This window comes from Pungitius pungitius, chromosome 16 (genome assembly GCF_949316345.1).
Source record: "Pungitius pungitius chromosome 16, fPunPun2.1, whole genome shotgun sequence".
In the NCBI taxonomy this organism is placed as follows: Eukaryota; Metazoa; Chordata; class Actinopteri; order Perciformes; family Gasterosteidae; genus Pungitius; species Pungitius pungitius.
In genome coordinates, this window is record NC_084915.1 from 4,378,743 (window position 1) to 4,394,385 (window position 15,643).

The 15,643-nt window shown below is 42.5% G+C and overlaps 1 protein-coding gene across 1 annotated transcript; it reads left to right on the top strand.

Moving 5' to 3' along the window:
* Positions 1–1,307: 1,307 nt before the first annotated feature.
* On the top strand, positions 1,308–14,556 carry c16h21orf91 (chromosome 16 C21orf91 homolog). The gene is made up of 5 exons (XM_037466785.2): positions 1,308–1,410; positions 2,691–2,817; positions 9,629–10,120; positions 10,923–10,985; positions 12,036–14,556. Exons 2-5 carry the CDS (start codon positions 2,691–2,693, stop codon positions 12,212–12,214), a joined length of 861 nt encoding a protein of 286 aa, XP_037322682.1. The 5' UTR covers positions 1,308–1,410; the 3' UTR covers positions 12,215–14,556.
* Positions 14,557–15,643: the final 1,087 nt, after the last annotated feature.

Here is a 15,643-nt window from a genome sequence, read left to right on the forward strand (position 1 = left end):
CTCAATGAGTGGAGTTTCCCGAGGGACCACAGGAGGATCTGGCGGGCTAGCTTGTAAAACGTCCGTGAGCCCAGGCCCCCCTGATGGTTGATGTACGAGACCACTGATGTGTTGTCTGACCGGACAAGCACATGCTGGTTCGTCAAGGCTTGGCGGAAGTGTTTCAGCGCCTGAAACAATGCCAACATCTCCAGCTGGTTTATGTGCCAGGACTGGTTATGATGTTGCCACAGCCCCCAGGCTGAGTGACCACTCTTGATCGCACCCAAGCCCGTGAGGGAAGCGTCTGTCGTGAGAGTGACTCGGCGACAGATCGCTTCTAACACGGGCCCTTGGGATAAAGACCAAAGGTCCCTCCATAACGCCGAGTGACCTTGATCAGACGGCGCTGGTTTCCCCTCGGGGAGAACCCCTTGGCTCTGAGCCACCACTGCAACGATCTCAAGGGTAACAGGCCGCAAGGGATCACGATGGATGCCGCTGCCAGGAGACCTAACAGTCTCTGAAGCTGTTTCACAGTGAGTGGCTGGCCTGGCCTGGCCTGCTTGACTGCAGAGAGGATCGAAGCTACTCGAGCGGGAGACAGACATGCCCGTCTGGTCGAATCCCAAATCACGCCCAGGAAGGTTAATACAAGTTTTCTTTATTTGTGTCATTGTTTGCACTTAATATTTATTCTTTGACTTAACTTAATAAAATCATGGAAAGGATTTCCTTTTGATTGAATGGCTTTCTGTGAGCACTAAGAAGTTAAGGCCAACTTAATTGCATTGCGTTAAGTTAATGCGAATTAATAGGTTAAATGTGTTTAATTTAAAACTCAATTAAATTAAGTTCAACTAAATTAACTAAATCTAGTTGAAACTGATTAAACCATTCATATCGATTAAACTCTACAAAACTAGATTAACCCAACTCAATAACATAGTTTTATAGTAACGTTATTGTTTAGCATAGAGAGAAACCAATAAAATATTGTGGAAATCCTTTCCATGATTTTTTAAAGTAATGCCAACATTTTTTTGAGTGTAGGCAAATGTTTTGATGATGTGAGGAAGATGAACTTTGATTATTCTGTAGGGGTGTGTTCATGTGCACCGCTGACGGGGATGTTTTTATAATCAATATAAAACATTTAATAAATACTATTATACGGATTTCTGAAACAAATAATTCATACGTGTTGCTCTTGTGTTATTAAGGGGTCAGTTTTTGAGAATTAAACCAATGAAGAATGATTTCACCCCTCACGTAAACGAGTGGGTCATTCCACTGAGAGGGGAGCGAGGTTCCTCTGGATTCGCAGTGACGCGCTAGTGTTTGTGTGCTGCTCACCGGGGCGAAACAGAGAATCGAGGGGTCCACCACATAATAGGGACAGTCGACCAGCGGACACTATTGAAAATAAAGGTGAGTTTCACAAAAGTGGTCTTTCGAAATAATTGTAGCACCTTTATTTTGTTGGGGACCTCCCTGTTTAACACCGCCAAATAACGGTCACGAAGCAGCCGGGGCAGAGTAGCGTTACTCGGAGGATGTCTGTGTGCTGCTAGCTTAAGTTTTTGTTAGCCTGTATTTGTTTGACCTTATGTGAACAGACATTCGGGTAACTTCAGAATTCCTTTAGTCGAACAACCATTCCACCGACAACTAGGCAACGTTAGATGAATTGCTGTCAAGCAGGTAAAATACCTGTTACGAAGGTTACATGTGTACGTTAACCCAACGAAGTGAAAAGTTCCGACGAAATCCGATTCCCCCACAGACCCCCCTCCTTTAATTCCTATCGGTTTCTAATTTTCTACAAACAATCGTCGAGGTTCCACCATTGTCTCATGATGTCTCCCTAAAAGCTTCTTCACTTGAATGTCTCGGACTTGTTGCACTAGATGATAGGACACAAGTATGCACAACCCTCCGAGGAGTTCACGGGAAAGAGCTTTGTGGAACTTGGTTTCGCTTTATTGACGGATTTCTTCTTTAACATCAGTCCACTAAGCTCTCAAAATGACTGCGATCACAAGCGCTCATGATCTGCATCTCCCGCAACATTATTAATTATCTGTGGCATGTCACAAGACATGGTGTTTTTGTTTTGCAAACCGTGTTACACATACACAGGTCTTTGTTCGATCATTATGTTGTTTTTTTCGTTCCTTATTTTTGGCAACGCTTTGTCCTCATAGCGCTCACTGTGAATTTCGTTTCCACCAAATAATCTCAGTAAAAACTTGTATGTGTTTGGAAAAGAAGGACACTTCACACCAACTAGAATACCTTGTTTCTTAAACAATTAAAATCTTGCTTACTTGTTAACACAGGTCATTCTCGGGCTGTAGCTCACATACTGTAAACCAGACACTGCACCCTGCAGACTTTTCTCTTTTTACTACTCAGTTTAATGTGCATATTTCCTTCCCATTTTTTGTATCCGAATGACATGTTGTGTTATTGCCACCATGCGCCCGATTATTAGCAATAGCCCATGTTATGAATGTAACATAACCCAAAGGGACCCACAATTCATGATATGTACCAATAACGTAACTGCTGACACTGCCAGCAGAAATGTATCCGCTCCAACGTCACAAACCCTAAAAAAAGAATTTTGTATGAGTTTAGTAAGTAGGGCTTGGTTGGTTGTGCAAGTTCCTGGTGCTTAGCCATGTGCTCTCTTTTGTTTCCCCCAGATGGACGAAGAGGAGCAGTTTGTTAGCATCGATCTGAACGATGACAATATCTGCAGTGTCTGCAAGCTAGAGACGGAGACAGGGACCATGTCTTTCTGCCACGTCTGCTTTGAACTCAGCATTGAAGGTAAGACCACCGCTCGTTTACTCACTAAAATGAAGTGCAAACAAAGCGATGTGTTGGCCCCTTTCACAATCTACTGCTTCTAGCAACCTCCTGAATGCAGTGCAGCGCATACATTTTTTTGTTGCCACTGTGTGAAAGCCCCTAATCTTAAAAAGCCCACACACCCTCACTGAATTTTTGTCTGATGTGATTCAAGTTTTCTATTCATCCTCATTCCCAGTTTAACTGGCCAAATTCCTATAGCCAGTCTTGTGTGGATAGATCATGCCAAATCCTTTTTGTAAAAAAATATTCACATTCTTTTTTATCTCAGTTCCCATCACAGCAAATCTGCTCTTCTGCCAACAGCTGTACTTTAGCCTTGTAAACCTTCAGATTTTGTGATGTCTCGCATGATGGTCCTCCAAAAATGCTTCTTTCATTCTCTGCAGAAACAACATATAAGATATGTGTGGGGAAATGGGCCTGCAGGACCTAAGCCCTCTCTAAAAAAGACCGCTGCGATTCCCCCGTTTGATGTGCCACTCAAACTCAAGAGCATGCATTTGAGGCTTTTTCATCCCTTAATTAATGAGTGGCCTATTTGAAGAAGAATGACAATCGGGAAGGGATAAGATATGCTTCTGGATGTTCGTGTTATACATCCGCAAACCCTTTTTTCTACAAGCAGTGTGTGCGTGTTTATGTCTGCATAGTTTGATGATAGTGTACAACTTCTATCGTGGTGCAATATAGCTGACTAAGACCTAACTGAATGGTACACTATTCTGTTGATGGTGGGAGAAAATTCATATGCACAAAAGATTTATAGTTCTCATCTGCTGTTGTATAAGGGAATAGAGCATGGGGGTGTTGATTAGTAGCTGTGCTCTGAGAGAGTCTTTAGTCACAGTCTCATCCAAGCGCTGTTAAAACCATTCTTAACTTTAGTTGTGTTTGTACATTTCTTGAAAACTCATTAATCCTAATTCAGAAGAAATATAATCTAAATGGTAGAAGAAGAGATCCCGGGTTATCTGACATGTGCAGTAGTTTAGGGCAGTATCAGATTTTTTTATGTGGGAAAGCTAAGAAGGGGGGGGGGGGGGAACCCCCAGATGGCGGTTGGGGCTATGGTGCCAAATCAAGGAGAAGATTATTGATTTCTCTCTTGCATACAAGTGGCAGGTGGTATGTGCCAATCTCAGGAGTGGCATTTCCTGCATATCTGATTTCCTTTGGTGATGGTATCCTCCAGATCTTGATATTTAATTAGAAAAAAAACTAATTCATCTCACATTTTGAAATTCATTAATCTAGATCTTGATATTAACCGTCGACCGGACTGGATCAGATTATTTGACTGGTCCGCCCCGTGTGACATCAAAGTGGACAGTATGTGGCCCCCTACCTAGAATGAGTTTGAAACCCATGATATACAGTAGACATTAATGCAAAAGCCTGAATGTGATTCATTCTACATGAAAACAATCAGCCATAGTAGATATTTGATCTGTGGAATAAGAAGCAAATATAGCAATTTCATAACTGCCTTGCATATTTTTCATTTTCAGCCCACTATCATCCACTCCGGATGTTTGGGTCACTTTAAAGGGATCTAACGAATATGTTTTTTTATCTGTTGACATTCAATGGGGTACCGGTTGCTTGGTGGGTTTGCTCCACATACTGTTTCAGCCAGGAGGCTCCTTTTGGGTAAGAACAAGTCAGCTTTTGGAGCATATATCTAGGCGGCTCTTCTCTTTAGTAATTGTGTGGACAAAACTGGGGTACCGCGGATGCTGCTTGTGGCAAACACGACTTCTGGGGGTTCTGATTTAGCCTGTGTGCATCTATCAAGTGGCTGTTATATAACTCACTACTGGGCTGGGGGTGTTTCTGGTGAAGTCGAGCGTTTCTTTGGTGGAAGGGGAGCTTGCCAACCTGCATGCGGCTGCTTTAGGCACGGCTGATTGGAAACTAAAGCCCGGCCGTGTGCTCATGCAGAGTTAATCGCCACACTTGTCATTCATCCTGTGCCGTCCTTGGTTAAAGGAGAAGAGAAACAAAGGTCCACACACGCAGACGCCGTGTACAAAAACATGTGAAAGGTAGTGAGTGTTTTTCACCCCCTCCGTTCTAAACCATATCGTGCCATCTCAAGGGTGAATTGAATATTTAGTAAAAGCAATAGAGGCAGAATTTTGTTGTAGTTGAATCTCGAACACCCCAAACTCATTGATTTGGTACAGAAAGCAGTGTGTTTTCTAGAGAACCTGTGTCTTTTAAACCCCACAGATTCTGAATATTTCTCTGGAAGGTAATCCCTTGATTTACTATGGTTACATGAGTAAGTTCAATAAAAGTGTTTTTAAATCCTTAGTACGGAATGACATGATTAAAGTTCTTTTTACTGAAGACCGTAACTTTTCATGGGTCGTCTAGTACTCAATTGTACCTTTCTCACAGAGCAGGCCCGTTCGGAGTTAACTGCTCGCACTCAAGTATTCATTTCCACCCTGAGATCTGCTCGAAGGCTCGCACGACACAGGGGTTGTTCAGACTTGTCTGGTGCCCACAGACGTCACAGTTGAAGTTCGACAGCTCTGCTTATGAACTTGAACCTAAAAAAGGATGACTGTCCAGGAAGTGTAGCCTTTGTTGTAGCTCAGAGTGGTCGTTTCCTGGGGGAAACTGCTTTGGCCTGTGTGTGTGCGCGCCAATTCCATCAAATAAAGAGTAGAAACTGTGTCTATTTATGTTTTGCTCAACCTCTGCGTAACTGGGCTTTATTTTGTTTCTGCTTGCTGCACCATCTGAGCTCTGCCACATATAGCTAGAACAGCCCAGAGCATCAACACTGTGCAGCAGACAACACCAAGAGCAGGTTCAACCCATCTGCTGTCATTGGGAATCAGGGAAATTCTGCTGCTTTTCAACCTGAGGGCATTTGTGTGTTTCGATGACACCAGCCTCCATAATGCATGTGATAGCAAAGATGAGTTGATAGTGGGTCTGTTGGGTACCCAGGAATGCCAGACCTCCCTCCAAAAGCCAAAACGGTTATAGCTTAGACATTAGCTACATAAATATTGTGCAATGTATTCTGTTTCTTTTTAATTATTGATTGCCAGGTAGGTCTTCAAATGGGAGAAGTTTTCAGTCAAAACGCCGTTAATGAAGCCAAACATTAGCTGGTACACTTTGGTTTTAGCTTTCCTCCTTTTAAAACTACCCAAAATGGCCAAATTTGGTATCATTAACTATCATATTCGTCAGGCTCTGTTGTTTGGATGGGACTTATTTGATCCGTCCTCAGTGGGTGTGATGAGGTCCTCTAACAGTCGTCTACTCTTCTCAGGCTTCTCATCAGATAAGATGTCTGTCGACCTGCTAGGTTCAGCCAAAGACCAGCACAGTTATTCCCTCATAACGCAGACATATTTTTTTGCCGACGCCTGGCAGCATGACTTCCCGCTGTGCTCAGAGTGAGGAAAGAAACGTCAAATTCCAACAGGGAGAGGTTGGAATAATGCAGTCGGTGCTGGTTGTGGTTGCTGCCTGCTCCACAGGGGCTATTGTTGCTCTTTAAACGGCTCATTCACTGTGTGCGAACTCTTCACCTTGGGACATAGAAAGGTCTAATTATGTTGCTGCCTGTGGTAGCTGTATGTCTAAACGCAGTTGGGGTCCAGAGATGTGCTGAACCCACTCTATGCCACGGTGGTCCAAACCCTCCTAGTGTTGTGAGGCTGTTTTAACTGGCTGCTATTTGTTTAAATAAATTGCCACTTTTTTCCAAAGTTGCTTTCCTTTTACCAGCCCAGCAACTGTGAGATGATGGCCTCCTTTACAACAAGCTGTGAATCGAAACTAACTTGCATAGAATGTGACCACAATGTCTTCACAAATGTACAGTTTACATTGCTCTACCCAGTAAGGAATAATAGTGACTGTACACAGCATCAGAATGTAGCTTTACTGTTTTTCAGGGTTAGACATATCATTTTGTCTGAATAGAAAGACTGTTTGCACAGGTAATTGTTATTTTAAGTGGTTAAATAGGAGTATTACCCGGCTTTAGCCTGATTTATTATGTCAGATGCCATTTCACTATGCTTAATTTTTTTTTGCAATTTTTCCTAAAATTGAAATATTCTTTTCTAGTAAAAGAGTCACTGTGAATAAGCACATTGAGATAACAATGTAAGTAAAGGATTTGTAGGACATATTTAATCCACACACAATAATTCCCAGACTCTCCATCCAACTGGTCATTTTAATTATTACATTTAAAAAAATATGTTTGATATTTTGAAGACTATCAATGTCTCTGTTTATAGTCTGTTGCCTCTACAAAAATTAGATTCTGTTTCTTAACCTTTTCTTTGCAAATTGCGTCAGTAAAATATGACGATTTGGTGTTTGACGTTTATTCCTAGTTTGGTTACTGTCTCGTAAGACTTAACCCTCATTCTTATTAACCATGCAATGCAGCTGTGTTTGACGCCTTATCAGGATGACCTCTGTCCCACACAGCAACTATCCGCTAGTTCGTTTTTTCTCCTGAGTGTGTCGAGGCTCTTGCCCAATGATCAAATGATCAGACTTGATGTCTGCAGAAGGTTGTGTACTTCTGTTCAATGAGCTAGTATTCAACACAAAAGCAGATTCAGACTCCAGGCAGAGATCTCTTTCTGTGACGGCAACTACAACAGTCTTTTATTATCTTTGTAAACCCAATTTTTGTTATTTTCTCATGTTGAATGATTTTCTGTGTGATTCAATAATAAAAAAATAATTATTATTATGTTCCGGTGAAACTCAGTTTTAATAATTAAATTGACTAATCAAGAGGTTTAAAAAACCACAAAGTTACGAGTTTTTGAGTACAGCTATCTGGAATATAACCCTTCTTCTAAATTTTCTTAATGGAAAATAGTCAAAGGCAATCCCTGTTAATTCTGACTTATGTAAGCATAGTTTTAACAAGGTTTCCTCTCCAGATAATTACTTCTCGCTTTAAAGAACCTGGATCACTAGTGGTTTTCCTCTTCATAAGAAGCAGCACATATTCGATTTGTCACTATTTGACAATTGCCTATTAACTCCTTCCTTACAAAAAGGCAGGAAATAAAACGTCCCAATGGTCGTCAGTGTTGTAGCGCTTAATGTCTCAAACTGCCACAGCGGAACAATAATGCTTCACCTCGTGTGTGTGTGTGTGTCCATGAAAGACAGTAGTGCTAAGCTGCTAAGCTGGGCTGAGGTCTTTGGCTGGTGGTGCCCTGGCCTGGTTGTGAGCCAATGCTTTTCCTGCTTGGAAACTGGTGGTCAGTGTGTTTTTGTTGTAGTCCTGAAACTGATTGGATTACAACATGGCTGTTTCATATGCAGAAAGCCCAAGCAGCAATTAGCAAAGCATCTGGAGATGGGTCTCATCATCACATAACCTAGTGCTGTATGTATGCACACACAATATACCTAAGGTCTGTCATTTCTGGCACTCGGGTCACACTGTTATCCAGACGCTAAGAATAGACAGTTGTGTAATGGTCTCAGACCTTCCTTTTTCCTGAGGCATATACCGTATGCTATCCCCCATTAGATGTGCACTGCTTGTTTTGATCCAGCAGGCACTCACAGATCTTTCAACCAACATGGAAGTCGAGACAGAGATATTTCAAGGCAAAAAAGTGTCAATTTCTTTCAACAATCAACATTGATTAACATTTCAGTCAACATAGTATTTTTCCTGGTCTTCATGCAACTTCAGATTTTTCAGCTTCAGTCTTTTTAAGTAATGCTTTCTTACCAACCTACAACCAATAAATGGTAGTGTTACCATTTATGTGAACTGTGAATAAAGTTTTTCAGTTTGAGCACGAATCACTAATCTGCCAGTCAAGGAATCTGTGACTGCAACAAAGAAATTTAAGTATAGACGGTGTCCGTAACTGACATGTTTTACCCAATATAGGAAATATTGTGTAAACCGTTTGAATTGCAAGTTGTCAGTTAAGACCCTGTCGCAAATGTCCGTTATAACCCTGTGTTGAAGGAAACCTAAACCCCTTTCTAGTGTGTTTTTAAACAAGGCCCTTTCACTGTGGCCGTATGGTATTAGCGGTGTCCTGTGGTTTCAAGTGTTAGGAAAGCCTGCCCAAGTGAGCTGTTAAATCTATATGCACTAACAGGGACTAATCTCCTCACCTCGAGCTTCGGTGCGTTCTGTCCATCTGCTGAGAAATGCCGGCTGTGAGAAGAAGGCCTTCACACAAACACCGGAGGAAAGCACAATGGCTTTAGCTCCGTTACCTCTAGCACACACCTTTTGTCTCTTTCACCATCAACTTCACTTTGTTTCTTAAGCCTTGTCCCATTTTAGTAGTTACTACGGGCATCAAAGTCAGCATGGTCACTGGTTCAACCACAACACCGCAGAGACAATAACAGGTTAAAATGCTGCTTCATGTTGACAGACACCACCTTGTGTTGTTACACATTTTCCTAATAACGCTCTCCAGGCTCATCCACTGCACATGGAGCGATGGTGAAAGGTCAATCGGCCAGTTATGTCACGCTCATATAATACAATTATATATCGATAATATAATTTACTTGTTGGGGCGAGTAATGCATTTCTCAAGAAGTCTTGAGATCACTGCTTTATTTCCCGTTAACATACTTGATTTTTTGTGTGGGTTAGAAACCCTGCAGTTGGGTCTACTGGATTGTTGCACTCATAACTCTGAATTTTTTTATGTTTGGGGCTGTACCAATGAATGCCTTTTGCCTATTGACCCCTCGCTTTATGTCCTTGTGAACGCAGGTGTTTCCTCTGCTACCTTGTTGCACTCCAAGTCCCTGCGCGGCCACAGAGACTGCTTTGAGAAATGCCACCTCATAGCCAACCAGAAGCTGTCCCGCTCCAAGGTCTCCCGGAGTGCCTACGAGGGTATGAAGCTGGCCTTCAGCCAGAAGCTGAACCGCATCATCCAGTACGCCCAGAACAAAGACTCCGTCTCCTCCAACGGACCCGGCAGACGAGGGGCCAAGCTCCTCTGTTACAACCAACAGAGCGACCGCAAGCTGCTGCCCCAGTCGGACCCACAGGTGCCCCGCTACACGCCGTGCTGGGACGCGGGCAAAGCCGCGGGGCTCCCCGACTACACCATGAGGATGCTGGAGTGCCGCACCGTGGAGGAGCTGGGACTGCTGCAGGAGTCGCATGGCGGCGTTTGGAACGGCCCGCACAGTCGGAACAAATCATCAGGAGGGGGACAAGCAGCGCACCGACACCAGCCCGGCCGCAGAGATGAGTGTGAGTGTGATTTTTTTTATCAGCGTGTCCTTGATCAGTGGAATGTTTGACTGCTAACGAGGCGTCAACGGTAATGCGGCGCTGCATTCTCTGCCCATCTTCACTTTCTGTGCGACCTCGCGATTTCTTGGCGAGCAGACAAAGCGGTAACATGTTGTGATCCCTCCACAGAAGATGTGAATTCTCTCTTAAGTATGTCCTTGTCTATCTGCGTGCCTAAAGCCGCAAATGACTACAGGCCGCAGGAATGTGAGCGAGCCTTCTTAAGTGATAGGTCCCTTGTTAACATTCTGTACTTTGAAATGACAGGCATTTCACGGGCACACTGTCTGTGTTCATCTGCGTGTCTCTCTCTCTCTACATTAGCTCATCAACGCGCTCTAATCTAAATATCTTGAAGTTGGACAGGAAACTAATCACTAAACATTTTCTGCATTCTTTTGAATGTGGACGCATTAGCTTAGTGGGAAATTCCATTATTTATGTCACACAAAACCATTGCTGTCACATAATACAGTAAAACTACCATTTTAATTTTCTTTTCTCTTTAAATGTGGCACCCGATCACTTGACTGATTTGTTTTGGAAAGATTTCTGCAAATGCACTGAACGTCCTGCACATCCAAAACATACGTGTTCCCTGTGGTTTGAGACTAAATGGCATCCGGTGCTTACAGGTGTTAACTTCCCCATCTCCGATAAAGTCATCACAGTCAAACTATGCCATAAATGGGTCTGCTCCTCTCCTCAAAGGTTTCCTCTCCCACTCTCTCATCAAAAATGTCTGTTTCTTTTCTTATAGTGACTAAAATGAGTGTGGACGAACTCCATCAGCTGAATACTCAGCTGTTGATGCAGATTCAAAGTAGGTGTTGTTTTTTCTGTTATGGGCATTCTGTGTGGTGGTGGAAAGCTGCCAAATTAACACAACCTCTTGAAACAAAATGCCCACATAAGATTGTCGGGGCCCTACGGAGAAAAAAAGTGTTTAATCTCGCAGCCTTCACTGACTCAATAGAGTGTGGGGCTTATAAAACTGGATGGCTTCTCTACAAAAAACATCATCTCCTGCTATATGACCACTATTGGTCACTGTGCTCACACACACCCCGCCTCTCCTTTCACCCCATCCTTCATCCCTTATGGTGCGTTTACACCAAAACTGGCCCAACTGGTTGTAGTTATTTTGTGTCATTTGTGCCCCCTTCATGAGCTTCATTCGCGCCGGAAAGGCGGTGTTGCTTATCTCTGTGGCTTGTCTCTGTGAAGACAGTTATCAATTCTGCTATGCACCATGGAAATATCCTCTATATCTGCTCTGTACTTGTTGTGGAAATTACACACGTTGGAACCACAAACGCTTTGCGTTTGGTGTGAACGTAACATTAGACTGAGTGTGCTTATGTTCCCATTACACGATAATGCAACTCTTATTCAAGTAAACAATTCTTTATATGTTCATCTTCAGGCTTCTGTCTCTCAGTCCAATGTGATAAGGGAACTTACAAAAGCAGCTAATAAGAAGATGTGCTCTGGTGAAGGGAGTTGAAGTTGAGTGTGTCTCCAGACACTCCCACATATTGAGGATCAATGAAAAGACTGTTATGATCTACTGTGCTACTAGTTACACTGGCATCTTGACAAGTTTGTGGAGCTGTGTTTTCTGTCTTATTGTCTTTGCTCTCTCCCCCTTCCGTTATCCCTAATATGGGATTTCTTTATCTCACTCGTTAGCCCTGTGTGTGTGTGTGTGTGTGTGTGTGTGTGTGTGTGTGTGTGTGTGTGTGTGTGTGTGTGTGTGTGTGTGTGTGTGTGTGTGTGTGTGTGTGTGTGTGTGTGTGTGTGTGTGTGTGTGTGTGTGTGTGTGTGTGTGTGTGTGAATGAAGCCATTGACTCTCGCTCTCTCTCTCCACAGAGGTCTTTGAGGAGCTCACTTTGGCCGTGCAGGAAAAGGACTCGTTGGCGTCAGAGCTCCACGTGCGTCATGTCGCCATCGAGCAGCTCTTTAAGAATTGTGCCAAGCTGCCCTGGCTCCACATCAGCAGGGCCGGGGTCAAGGCCAGCAGCAGCAGTGCCACCGGCCCCATGGACTGAGGTGCATGTGTGTCCTCTGCTGGGAGGAAACTGATTAACGCTTCAAAATCCGGGCTGCAGTGGGGCGGAGAACCGGGCCTTTGTGTACAGTGAGTGACTCCTAGGGCCACATGGTGACGACGTGTCAGACCTGCTTTCGCTCTCTCCCTCGTTGTACTGAGGATGCAAGGATTAGTGGTGGCCTGGTCTGGCATGTGACCTGAATTCACCCCAGCTCATGAAGCCAGGATGCATGTTAATACCAGGTAGAACGGAGAAATGGGGGTCCCGCGGCAAGGACCCACCAGTGGAAAACACAAACGCATCATTTTACAAAAATGATTGCTATAGGTTTTATTTTATTTTATTTTTTGTTTGCTGTCAAACATTTCAGTTTTCCATTGTTTGGGTGTGGATATTAAAATACTGCTTAATACTCTTTCTGTAGATGATGATCAGGCGAAAGATGCCCATCATCTTCATACCAGCAGGCACTGCCATGAGAGTTTGAACGGAACAAGGTTTTATTTTTTTCTTGCATGCTGGCAATACAATGGCTTGAAACAAGCGTTTTCAAGTGGCCTTCAAACTGCCCTTTCTTGACTTGGTAGTTTATGGAAAATGGTGATCAGATGGATTTAACAGTAGTAAGAAATTCTAACGTATTCAAGAAAAGTATCAAGTCTAATCCAAATAAACAGTACGGCAGAGCGCAGGACACCACCCAAGAGTCCTCTAAAGCAAAATTAAAATAAAATAATAAAATAAATCCCAAGTGTGAAAGTCAACAGGGCTGTATTATCTTTGCAGGTTTTACTTATTTTGAGTTTATGAAATACCACTTTGTAACTGCTTGTTGGTAAGCAGTAGTTACTATGGATTAAGTTTCTAATTCAGCCTTTGGTTTTAAAGTAACTTATATTGCTGGTGAGATTTACTTGATTTTGAGCACAGAGCTGTCTCGCTATTAAGCACAAGGCGTACGTATGGCTATACCCTGAACGAGGGGTCTCAGAAGAGTGGTTTACTTATTCGAAAAGAAACCAAAGTATGTTTTTGTTCTGAACTGCACCCACGCGATGCCCATTAGCAGAGAGAGATGCAATACCAAACTGATTTCAAATGTGTGGGGCTTAGCGATTTACCGCACTATGTATTAGTGACCCACAGATATATATTTATTTTTTCTACCGCTCTCGGCGTAGAAAGGATTTGTTCTTGTGTGTCGCACATGGGGTATGTGTCCTGATTACTTGTATTGATCTAATCTCATTTGAAGCTTTAACTGTTGTTACGCTTTCACCTGTGTGGGAGCCAAGTAGATGTCACAGCAATACACAGAGGTCCTTAATGTTTGAACAAAAGGGGACGAAGTACGCCATTGTATTAACGGTCACTGTGTTAAACCCCACAGTTTTGGTTAATTTAGTATTCAGGAACCCTATGCAAGATGGATTCCACTAGATCAGATTCCTTATTAAATAGCAAATATCTACAAGAATATGGCTGATCTGATTCTTCCTCTGAAAAGGTCTCGTAACCACTAGAGTGTAATAAACTGGGGAAAGAGAAGGGTTTATTCAGATGGATGTTTAGAATAACTCAACCTCGTCACCATCTCTTTCGCTCTCTCTTTGTAAGAGAATTAATGTATTTGACCCATTTTCAGGGTTTCAAGTTTTTGCTCCATTTTAAAAATGTTCTTTGTACAACTGTACTGAGTGTGCTTGAGTGTTTTCAATCTTCATTCATTCAACCTTCAGTTGTATGTTGTTTTTTATTTTATCTTTTGATTATGAATGCAGTGTCTTTTGGTACGCTGCAGAAACATGCCCGGGCCTGTTCCTCAGCAGAACATTCAAAATGGATCCGCTTGTGTCATCATCTTGGGCTGGAGACTATCGACTCGCAACTCCTTCCTTTGGACCTGACCCTTTTGTTAACTTGTTTTCTAATGTTGAGCAAGGCTGCATTTGTGTTGTGTGATGATTCTATTTATTGTGTGTGCGTTCATGGACCTCACACATGCTGTGTGATTTGTGCTTAAGTGGCTGTTTGTATTTTTTTTGCAAAACATTTCAATAAAACTATTTTTTCTAGACAATGTAAAATGAGTTAATTTGTACAGATTGTGGCCATATCTGTTGGGACAAAAAAGGCTGTTTGATATTCAAAAACAATCCATAGAACATAAGCCAGTTGTCAGGCTTTGATAACTGTACAAAGACGTGTTGACCTTCGATGTCTCCCCACATGCACACATTCTTTTCACTTGTACTTTACTGCACATTTTCACTGTTAATTTTTTAATAATTAATAATGTACAGAGCTGTACAGTGCATTCACTTTAAAAAGGGGCTTTCATACTTTCTATGTACATCTCGACTTTTTTTCTAGGTTTGTCCCCAGGAAAAATTCCTTCAATGTGCCAACCCTGTTGGTTATAAAACCAGGTTTCTGAGCAAACGCAGACAAACAGCATGTCAGAGTCCCCCATCATTTCCCCTGATTTGTTCATGGCCTAGTTGTTGACATCCTGGGTTTGCAAAGGGAATGCTGAAGACTGTCGAGTACCTTGTGTGGTAAATGGAGTTTTGAGGACCCCTTGTGGACAATGTGTTATACATTTACCTATAAATGAGCTTGGTAATTGCAATGAGAGTAATTTTTGGGGAAATGTGCTTACTATGCTGTATGGCTTATCTTCTCAAAGATCAAATAGCCTTGAGCATATTTCTTGGAGGAGCATGGTTTCAATTCACTTTTGTTATTTTTTCACTCCTGTGTAAAAGTTAACAAGAACACAGCTAATACAGATAGTGTCGTTAACAGACTTCCCAACGGAGCTCTTTCCATGTCAGGATTGCAGTCTTGGATGTACAGCGTGAACAGGAGGGGGTCTAGCACAAAGCCCTGTTGGACTATCAGAACTAACAGCTCTGTTTGTGAAGAAGTTCAATATCCGGTTTGAGAGTGTCGTGGTCGAGCCCAGGGGGCTAAATAGTTACATAGATGTAGATTGTAGATTTTTTAACGTTGCTTTAGCTTTGCAAGCATAATTGACCTCTACCTCATTCTCTTTCAAGCCCCCCCCTGACTGAGATTTGTTTATGTAAACACAGCCTAACTCTCTACAACCACCACTTTTTTTTTTTACAGTGGATTGAATATTGCCCCCCTGTTAATGTATATGTTTGTAATCTAAGCTCTCCCAAAAAATAAAAATTACCCAACAAAGAAAATGTTTATTATCACATGAGTTAGTTCTCGTTCACAACCACATCAGACCCAGCTGCTTCACTAATTTTCACTCTCAATAAGGTTTTTAACAGGCTGCTTACTACAGGTGCGGCAGAATTAACAACTGACTATATATTGAAGTAAATTGGAGTACACATTAAAAAGGTTCTTCCTAATGTCTCTACTTTGCATCCTTAATGCCAGCTTTCA